The sequence below is a fragment of the Microtus pennsylvanicus genome, chromosome 9 (assembly GCF_037038515.1).
Source record: "Microtus pennsylvanicus isolate mMicPen1 chromosome 9, mMicPen1.hap1, whole genome shotgun sequence".
Classification (NCBI taxonomy): domain Eukaryota; kingdom Metazoa; phylum Chordata; class Mammalia; order Rodentia; family Cricetidae; genus Microtus; species Microtus pennsylvanicus.
Genome location: NC_134587.1, coordinates 60,258,962 through 60,269,742, shown reverse-complemented (window position 1 = coordinate 60,269,742; position 10,781 = coordinate 60,258,962). Strand labels below are relative to the sequence as shown.

General features: G+C 51.5%; 1 protein-coding gene across 6 annotated transcripts in view; it reads right to left on the bottom strand.

Moving 5' to 3' along the window:
- Positions 1-291: 291 nt before the first annotated feature.
- The window catches only part of Atp11a (ATPase phospholipid transporting 11A), a 107,729-nt gene continuing 97,239 nt past the window's right edge, over positions 292-10,781 (bottom strand). For 2 of the 6 annotated variants that reach the window (XM_075986174.1, XM_075986176.1), the window contains 3 exons: positions 9,565-9,730; positions 7,235-7,319; positions 292-4,042 (listed from right to left, as the gene is read on the bottom strand). In XM_075986174.1, the coding sequence (XP_075842289.1) occupies positions 7,242-7,319; positions 9,565-9,730 (244 nt within the window). In that variant the 3' untranslated portion in view covers positions 292-4,042; positions 7,235-7,241. Of the gene's footprint in view, positions 4,043-5,075; positions 5,186-7,234; positions 7,320-9,564; positions 9,731-10,781 lie in introns of all 6 variants that reach the window. The other 4 variants (XM_075986173.1, XM_075986175.1, XM_075986171.1 and 1 more) reach the window with 2 other exon arrangements.

Sequence of the window (10,781 nt, the reverse complement as noted above, 5' to 3'; positions counted from 1 at the left end):
GCCAGTACCCTGCCCCCTCTTCAGTAAAGCTAAGAGATTCTGTTTCTCACAATACCCATACAGTGTGGCCTCCTGCCCAACAGACATGTGTGCTTTGAACCATGGTTTCTGTTAGTAGAAAGTGTGTGAGCAACTGCATACTACATAGATTTGTAAGAAAACAGAGACGTGCATCTTTTCAGTCACTGGAACGAAGTCTCCTACGGGAAGACCCAGTGTATCAGGACTGCCCACAGAAATCACTGGAACAGTCCACAGCAGCACACAAAATAAACCTCATGAGACATCTGATCTGGTTTAATTCACAATTTAATTTTTCAAAGCAGGTTATTGGGCTACCAGTTAAACATTAGTGTTGGAGAATGACATGTTTAATGTATTTACTATATTTGATAATTTAAAATAAATCCCGGTACTTATGATGATGACAGCTACAGATAACCATTCATGTTAAATACTCTTTGATTCTCTCTTATTCATACATTACATTGTAGATGGACATTTTAAGTGGTAATGCAGACAAACATGATTTAAGACAATATATTCATATTAAAATTCTGTATCTCTTGATAAGGTAAAAAATAAAGCTATATAAATTGATAGACATTTTTCTGCAAAATTAGAAGCACACTTTCGTAACACTTCCAACACACACCTCTTCGTTAAAGCTTTGTTCAGACAACAGCATCAGAACCGCTCTGTCTATTCACCCGACTTCTAGCTCTTCACACAAAGGATTGCATTCGCCAAGGGACTGTTTTTCCTGTTTTTACAGTCGTATGTGGGAAATTTCCAAAAAGAAATGTAGAACACAAGGGCCTGCTGTTCTGTGGCATTGCCGATGAATTACATTAAGATGAAATAAATGTGGTTGGCTGAGTCCAGTACCAGTCAGTGCAGACAGACCTTGAGCTTGAGTTCAGAGGCCCAGACTGGAGCTTTCTCCAGACCACCAGAGGAAATGCTCTCAGGAGAGACACTCAAAGTCACCCCATGGTTCCAGTCCTGGCGGTGTCATCCCCCACTCTGCCAGATCAGCCTTCAGAGCCTCCTCCCATCCAGGAGCTCCCTGGGCAGGGCCTTTGGTCTGCTTATACTCAGGAATGGATCGCTGGGATTGAGGGTCATGTTTTCCTAGCTAGCATAATGGCGAGGGGTAGACACCCGCACTCAGGGTGGCATGCGGCTTTGCGCTGGTTAGCCTGGATCCTGCTGGCTGGGCTGAGGGAGCAGAGGGAGGTCCTCAGGTCAGTCCAGCACTGCTGTCACCCACAGCCCAAGCACCCTTCCTAGGTGTGTGTGTGTGTGTGTGTGTGTGTGTGTGTGTAAATGTAAGGAGCCTGATGGTTGCAGAGGGCAAAATCTCTGCACAGAGCTACCAGAATGGAGGCTGGAAGGAAAATGCACATGTGTGTTTGTGTGTGTGCGCACATATGTATACATGTTTATACTAGCTTGTAAATGGCCAGGAAGTATGTGGGAAAGTAAGAGAACACATATGAAGCCAGGGCTCCTGGTACATACATGAGATGAACTGCTTGTAGGTAACAGAACCATGAATTCTGGCCAACATACGTTACATGTGTAACGCAATTAAGAAGATGCCTCACTTGAGTTAAAGTTACTACTGGCTTTAAGGAAAGTAAGAAGCAGCCGCTGTGAGGTGGGGAGGAACATCTTCTGCACTCACATTCGGTCTCGTTTCTGCATTTCACCTGTGCCCTCATCTGTTTCAAACTCTTAGGCACCTTCACGTGGTAATTTCCTAAGCACAATTTTAAAAAACATTGGAGTGTGCACAAAGCCTGGGGTGTTCCTATGTAAACTTAGGCTATAGGGGGTAGGGTGTGAGAGAGTGTCCTCACACCTAGACTGGGTTGCAGAATGTAGAGCCTGCAGGAAGAATATTCTGTGTTTAAGGCTGAAGGATGGAAATAAAAAAACAGAAAATGCAAAGGATGGTGACAAACCAAGAAGAGACAATGGTTACACCCTCGGCATGCCTTCAACAGGTCATTCTCCAGGAACACCATGGAACAGAGAGGCACGGAGGAGAACCAGGAGGCTCACCCATCAGACACGGAGACATGGAGACATTCAGCAGGAACACTCACCAGCATTTAAAGTGGCCCAAAACTCCTAAACTTAAAAAGTGAAAGCTTTAAAAACATACTTAAAAATCAGAAGATACACCAACAAATGAAGAACAGACATAGAAACAGCTATGAAAATACTTCAGTGCAAAGGCAATTTTAAGATCCCTAAAAAAATACATTACAAATAATTTGTTAACTAAACATACAGAGAACCTGCCCCTCCCCACAGGTATTATACTGGTACCTGTTTCGGGTTCTTAAAAAGGGCTGTAAAAATGCACACACCACTACTTAAGGGCTAGTGTGGACTGGGGCTCCAATCCTGGGCTGACACATGGCGAGGCAGGAGGGTGAACGGGCGTGAGGGTGTATGAAGCCAGGGACAGCCCTGAGTGGAGCTGTGCGTTCTTCTGTCTGTTCACAGCTCGAGGCCATCCCCCCATCTTTGGTGTGGTGTTTATGTTCACCCGGCCCTCCAGCTGCCAGGTCCAATAACTGCTCCGACTGTTGGCTGGTCCCCCAGCTCAAGCACACTGTTTGGAGGGAAACCTTGTATAATTGTGTAACAAAATTTGTGCTTCCCAGGTTGCAGGCTCTCCAGTGACTGTGACCCTCACTATGGCCCCAGGTCCACCACACGATTCCACGGGGATGGGGATGGCTTTCTCCCAAGTTCGGGCTGGCACTTTCTGCAACATCTTCCCTCTGTTAGGCCTGTTACAGATCTGTCGGATGCTCTACTAGAAACAGAAACTCCAGTGCAGGAAGCAGCAGGGATTCACAGTACAGTGGCCTTCCTACGGCCTGTCCACGCCAGGGAAAGCCCTGGATGGGATCTGTGTGGCACCAGTGGGAGGCAGGCTGAGCAGACTAGAATGGGTGAGTCCACACTGGCCCAGACAGCTTTGGGTATGGGACTCACCTCTGAGTGAGATAAATACCTGCCTGGGTGCCCCAAACTTCCACCTTTCCCAGCACCCCGAAACAAATGTTTTCCAATAAGGTAAACTAACATCGTTCTGGGATGTAGTGGATATCGTGACACTCCTGAGAGACCTGATTTTAACAGTGTGACTTATCCATATACATAAATGTCATCTTCCACAGGCAGCCGGCAGCAGGAAGGAGACTCTGACACCTTCCAAAGCTCCAATGTGCAGGGTCAGCATCTCCTCATCAAACAGACTCAGACATGATCCAGGGAAATGGCTCGTGAGGGGACAGGGACTGTGAGCACAGCAAGGCCACGGGTCCGGGAGACGCAGACCACTTAGTGTCTGATACGGCCACTTCCACATGGGAAGTGTGGGTGGTTTACACAGGAAACACGCGGTCAGAACACCAGGATGCAGCACGAGCCAAGCCCGTGTGCGGGATGTACAAGGCTGCAGAAAAGGACAGGGTCTTCTCCTCCAGTGCAGCAAAGGATGACAACAGCAGAAGGTGGATACTCGGGCCTGGCAAGGCCAGCTTCATAGCTGCAACGCTTAAGGTGAAGCCAAGCATCATGTCCTTCTCCACAGCCCAACTGTCTGTACGGTCACCAGGCCTAGGACAATGATGCCTGTCTCAGTCCAGACTGCAGTGTACTGTGCCTGAGTGGGCGACCTGTGATCCCACCCCCACCTTCTTGAGAATGAGGGGTGGGGTAGGTGCAGACACACACAGGCATCCAAGGACACAGCTCTCAGAGGCTGGGATAGAAGGCCGTCTGTCCATCAAGTGGGCGTTTCCAGGCTGGACCCACAGCACCCATACCTCGTGTTGTGGGAAAGGCCTGGGTGGGGAGGGAGCACAGTGTACTCTTCGCTCTCCCACTTTGAGCACACTACTCTCCCAGAGCGGGAGCTGCACTGGGCAGCCACAGGTCTGGTGCCCCGAGCACCCCAGCTCTGCAAAGAGGCCAAAGGGGTGAATTCTGAAACGCTGTCCCGAAGTTGTATGTTCTGCCAAAAGAACAGAAGACCCATCATGAGTCCCAGAACCTCTGAGGAAGCCCTAGCTGCCCATGTGGCTTCAGCCTCACCAGCCTACCTCAGACCACTAGGTCACCCCAAGGGGCAGATGAGGGGCCATCTCATACGAATTGTGCCTGGAGGCAATTTGCATTCAGGTCTGGGATGCCAACAGAAGGGCCATCCCACATGCCAGGGACAACCTAGGAGGGCAGCTGGATAAGTGCTAAACTCATTGAGCCTCTTCCCTGTGACCACAGGCATGTGTGGTTATCAAAGTCCCCAGAGATTCCTGAACTAGGGTGCTAGCCATCACCCCAGGAAGACAGGACTCACCTGTGCAGGTTAGTATGTCCTAGCCTGACAGGCACTGGGGTCAGTGTCATGCTGACAACAACAAGCTATCATGCCCTTGGCCGACAGTTACCAGACAGCAGTGGCCGGTGCTGCCTCTATGGAAAGCCACAGCATGCACAGAGAGCAGCGGGCAGGGCAGCCAGGAGGGCGGGGCGAGAGGCTGCGCAGTGCAGATCTCTCTCTGGGGCGGCAATCCCCGGATCACACTACCTTCAGGTGAGCACTATGACTACAGCTGTGTGCTCAGCTAACAGTCTCAGCTGGACACTGACTGGGCTTTGCCCAGGGCAGCCGTGTGAAACCTTACTTCCAATTCAAGGCAGGATTATCCCAAGGAGCCTTTAAGTGAAGCTGTATCTATCACAAGGACAGGAGCTTGCTTGTCAGGCAACAGTGGACATGGCATATTGGTCACGTGTCACTTGCATGTGCATACACACATGTGTATAACTTTTTCCCTATGTGCTTAGCTCACTGTCAAGTGTGCCACTTACCTGTGTGTGTCTGTGTGTGTGTGTGCAAAAATGGTAGTTTGTTTTCAGAATAAATCACTCTTATTTTTTTAAAAAAAGGAGGGTGGAAGGGACAACACAGCAAAACTTTGGAGGAGGAGCAGACAGTCTGAGAACCACAGCACACCGGCCCAGTGCCCAGCAGGCAGCCATACCGTTACCCAGCGATGGGCTAGACACGTCTTGGCTGCGGTAAGAACTCCTTCAGCAGGGGCCTGTCGCTGCTCGAAGTGGCATCGGCCGATGCTTTGAGTCGGGTGCTCTTCTGCAAGGGCGAGGAAAGACACTGAGCTGCTGCCTGCAAGGAGGCCAGCGTAGGAGGCCAGGACCTGTGCCCTGGCTACTGCAGATTCAAGGCCACATTTACACTGACTTAGGCCATCCCCATGCTCTCAACCATGGCAGACCATGAGCTCTGCTTGCAGGGTCATATCACATATCAGTCATGATGCCATCAAGGTGGCCAGAGCTGGCTCCAGGGGCTGCCTGTCCACAAAGGTGTACAAAGTTTCCTCTAGGGGAACAGATGGCTCTGAATAGGTTCATTCGAAGAAGTCTGCACCCAAGGAAGAATGGCAAGGTTAAAGGGCAAGTTGCAGCACCATGGGAGAGGGCCACCAGTTGCAAGGTCCTAACAAGTTCCTGCTCCCAGCAGAGGTTGCGTCCAGAATTGCAAAGCTCTCCATCCAGCCATGGGCACCTGTGTGCCGCCTCCTCTGCAGCCACTGGTATGTGAACAGTGGTTTCCGCACAACCTGCCTGGCAGACAGGACATTCACAGGCCATGTCCTGAAGGCTGCTGGCTCCTGGCCTGGCGTGGTGCAGCTTTTAAGCACTTCCCAGTCCTCATTCACCAGCTTCGCAGGGCCGAGGAATGAGGGAGCTTTCAGAGTTGAAGGAGGAGAAGGCCGGATGGCGGAGGAGCAGGTGGAACTGGCAAGTGTCCAGTAGGAGAAGGAGCCAGAGGATGGCGCTGTTGCCCACATAGGCACAGGGATGGGTGGGCAGGCAGGCTGCAAGTGTGTGGACGCAGAGACTGGTGCGAAGACACGCACAATGTTATATATACAAGCTTGATATATAACATGCCCAGTGTCCGTCACGCTTGCCTTGTACCAGGAACAGGATAAAAGTGAACCCCGGATGTCTGAAGTCAAATCAGGCCCACTGAGAGCTGTGGAACGACCGTGCTGCTGTGCCTGAGGTACGGTGGCAGGGCCTGCGTGGTCTGCTATGATGCCTGGGGGCAGACAGGACCACAGTGCCACCTCTCCAGCGGCTGGAGTCTACTTTTGCACAGGTCCAAGAAACTCAATGCTTAGGAAGCTTCGTCAACAGGGAACAGGGTTTGCGGCCTGAGTTGGCATATGTAATGTTTTACAAAGTCCTTCTGACATTTTAGTTTTCCTAAAAGTCCCCTCCAAAATGTTTTCAAGAGTGTAAACAGCAGCTGGAATGATGTAATTTAGTCTAAGGGATCTTATAACATGAAGTTAGAAACATTTTTGGTTGCCATTGTTTCAAAATGTCTCATCTTGTTAAATATGGTGTTTAAGGTATATAGATGTTAACTGCTTTTTTTCTGCTTTGGGCGTCTCTTAGGCATAAGCCCCGGTGAGGCAGGAACCCCATGCAGGTAATCCTCCAAGCCTCACCGATGAAGCACATGCAGCTGTCGTATCTGGGTACAGGGAAATTCAGCCACACTGTCACAGCACTATGTGATGATGTTGTCTGCTTCTGACTTCTTGGCTGTGAGGAGCAGGTACTGGCTACAGCAGCCACCTAGGGAAAAGGCCCTGGGGAGAAGATCTGTGCTGCCACGGTGGTCATTAAAAGCAGCACATCAAAGGGTTTTTGTTTTGAAAAGTAGAACAGGAATCTGGTAAGTAGAGGCCAGGGGGAGTGTGACTCCACCTCACAATGTACTCTTCCTGGCCGGCCTCAGTTTCCACACTAAAGAGTGGGACCCCAGAGGTGGGTTTGTTGGGAGAACAGGGCCATGCTAAGGTCACCTTGCTCAAGCTGGACTGTGTGTGTGGCCTGCCTGCCAGGTGCTTTAGGGGCTGAGCCACTAGCGTCAAGCAATGGTGAAGGCTGTGGATGCCCTAGGTGCTGTGAGCCTCTGCTGAAGGAAGACAAAGCCCATGACTAGTGCACCCCTTGCGGGTGGGGCACTGTCGCCGGGTCACCTGACGAAGTAACTGTGATGAGTGACAGTATCAGGGAGCACACTGGGTGGCCTCAACGCTAAGCTCTTCCCACCTGGTCCTGTGGCCATCACCCCAGCATGCAAGAAGGCAGAGATGGTCACCTGTTGGTCAGAAACTCAGACCACTGGCGGTCTGGGAAAGCATAAAGACGGTGGGTTGCTCAACAGAAAGGCACTTGTTCCTGGCCTGCAGGCCGCAGTCCGGAGCCCACGCACGCAGAATGTTTGAACAAGTAGTGGTTATTTAGGCAAAGCAGTGGAGGGCCAGGAAGGCAGGAGAGAGAGACAAGAGGTAAGTTGGTTACAGGCAAACATCCTAGCTCACAGTAACACCACTGCCCTAGTGTCTGGGCGCTGCCAGGCCAGGACCCCATTGGCCCACTCCTCCCTACCCTGGTCCACACCTGCCTCCTCCTAGCTCTATGCCTCCTGTGTTGCAACTGGGGACAGTTTATAGTAAAACACTTCCTATAGGCTTCAAATCTCAACACAGCAATGGCCTTCACCGCTGATGGAGGGGATGGGAAAGCTCCTCATTCTAAGGCCATTCCAGAAGATTCTCGCAAAGCAGAGTTCCACAGTAGAAGTCAAATCTCAGGAGTCCTGTAGGGAGGTGCCCTTGCTACCCTGCAGAGCCGAACTCTTTGCTCAAATGCATCAAGTCAAACACCTGACAGTCCATCAACATGTGGGCCTCAGGCAGAATGTGCTTTTGAGACCACATCTATGCTGTAGCCAGGAAACCCAGGAGACGGCCTGAGCTGCGCCTCTTTCTGGGCTCACACATGCTGCCATGACCATGTAGCCCCATGTCCCAAGTGTCAAGACACTGCCTTGAATGTGTGCTCCCACATCCCCACGCACAGGGAGTGGTCATGAGGAGTGCATGCGTGTTCATTCTGTCCTTATACAGGGGGCGTTGTCATGAACAGAGCACCTCTGTGCGTAAGGCATCCTAAAAAACACACTCATCCAGTGTCCTGGTACTGTGAACACAGTGTCCATGTATCCCTGGGTACAGAGAATCTTTATGACCATGCAACCACTGTGTCGTGTCTACTGCAACACTGATGATGTCAGGAGAACACATGTCAGCCTTGGAGCTGTACTTGTGAAGAGCAAAGACTTCAGGCTTGTGTGGAAAACAGTCACTGGACAGCCTTCCAGTTCCTACAGGCTGGACTGCAGGCTAGGAACAATGAATGCCATTCCCACGGAAACCAGAGCAGCTGAGCACCGACAGCTCCAGGACTAACTGCTCTGTGTGTGTGTGGGGGGGGGCAGGTTGGGGTGGAGGGTCAGGAATAAGGTGGTGGTGGTGGGTCTCAGTGGCAGGTGGGTAACCCTTCCTGTTGTCTCTCACTCTGTGAGCTGAGGGGTCCCCAGCCCTAGAGTTAGCACTGCCTGGCATCACTGTGTTGCGAGGCACTACCTTGGGACTGCTCCTAGCAGCACAGGGTGAACAGGTCCACGCCCATGAACAGAGGCATGGGTAAGAGCTCTAACAGCAGATTATATAACTGTGGCAGGAGGCATAAAGCAGGGAAGAACCAGCGGCACCGAGTCCCGAGAAGGATGACCAAGAAGGTGGGGTTGGTGGGTGGAGCTCACCAGTCCCCTGGTAGGGGTATCTGCTTCCCACCCCAAACAAGGCCAGCTGGCTCTACGCTGGTTCCACACGTGGGTGGCAGGCACAGCCAGGTACTGAGGGACTGGCTCTCTCCTGCAGGAAATGTGCAGCTCTGTCCCTCTGCGCACACAGCCCTGTGTTGTCAGGCTGCGAACAGTTACGGAGAGGTTGCTGAACATGCAGACCCCACAGCCCTGCCTCATCCAGAGATTAGGACTTTCATGGGTGAAATTGAAACTGTGTCTTGGTGAACCCCCAGACACCCTGGTGGCAGGGTCCTGCTGGGCATTAGCCTGCTGGCCAGTTTGGGAGGGGGAAGCAGTGTCCCCATAATTCCTTCCTTTTGTAAAGCTGACTGAGCCAAAATCAAATCCAACATCCTTAAAACTGACATAACAATCTGTTTTTTTTTCCCTCCAGAGTTAGGGAATGAACAATTAGGCTCTGTAACATGCTAAGTAGGTGCCATATCACGGGGCAACAGCCCATTGTATAATTCAATGATTGAAGTAACAATTAATTACATTTTTTGTGGATTTACAGAAAATAATTTTTTTCTATTAATTTTTGTTCTCATTTCTTTTACTTTTCAGTTGGTTGTTCAGGCCTAAAAAATTAAACATTTTTCACCTAGAATTTTATCTCATATAACACTTAACACATATGCCATTGCAGAATTAACTAGAAAGGTGTGGGCTGCTCAGTTTTATGATGCCCAGACCTTTTGCACCATCTCTCAGTAACTTCCCAATCACAAGACAGGGAGAGGAAAGTGGCTGGCCAGGCTAGGCAACCTCCATACCTGAGTCCTCTCCGTCGCCGTGGGCCACAGCTGCCTGCACAGGACCTTCTTGAGGACATCAGGGAGGAGGCTGACAGTGACAAGCAGTGTGATGCCCAGCCAGGCAGGCCCGCTGGACAGCATGTGTAGGAACACGTAGTACATCCGCTGATAACTGAGGAATGGCCTGGGAGGAGAGAGAGGACGCTGGTGAGATGCTGCTGGCCAGGAAGGATGCCGGTCCCAAACTCGCCACTCTCGGTGCTCTCAGTCCTGTGCATCGGGAGGAAGGAACTGCAGACTGGCTTCCCACAGGAAACGGGGATGCTGCAGGTCAGCGTCTGGGCGTCCTTCACACCAGCAGTGGCATCCCCACGGGCAGCTGGACCGTTGACCAGCAGGCCCAGAGGCCACCAAATACTTTGAACACCTGCCTCCCTCCCAAGAAGACAGAGGAACAGGGGTAGCTCCTGGTATGCTGACGATGGCTTATTTGGCTCCATGCTCCCTGCTTCCTCCCAAGACCTAGGAATCACCTTCCATCTCCTGGCACCACGTACAGCCCAGGGAAAGAGTAAAGCCCCACCTTCAAGGCTACACAGACTGCATTAGACACAAGGTGGCGATCAGAATGGAATGGAGAGGGGTAAATACGCTCAGGGACGGGGTGCCGGGGCTGCTAGGAAGGTCCCCATTGCTTATACCAACATCTCAGAAAAGAGGGTGCAGCAGTCCTGAGATGTACAGGCCCTAGGTCCCAGGCCCCCACTGTAGCCTCCCCTCCCCACAGACTTAGGGCCTCCTAGGACTTCAGTTCTGGCTCTCTGCTTTAGGGCAAGAGGGCTAGAGAACACCCAAAGCTGTTCCTGCCTCTGCAGGGCTCTGGGAGCCCTCACAAAGGTCCCCTGGCTGAGTGTCAGGCAGAGGGCTAGGATGGTCTTCCTAAAGTTGTTCCTCCTCAGGGCTATGATGCAGAATGAAGAAACCTTGCTCTGGCCAGGGTTGGGGCAAGGTCAGCGTACCCAGGCGAGGACTGATGTAGACAAGCCGTACTCTGTGTGGCTGCCCCTCCCACTACTCTCTAGCCTGGGCACTCAGGTCACAGAGCTTGCCCTCTCCAGGGCTTTAGGCCATGGTGCTAAATCAGCTCAAGGGGATACTATGTCCTTCAGTCAGGGTTTCACAGCAAAATGGGCCACATACCCTGCCCCACATGTGTCTGTGTCCCCAAGGAACAC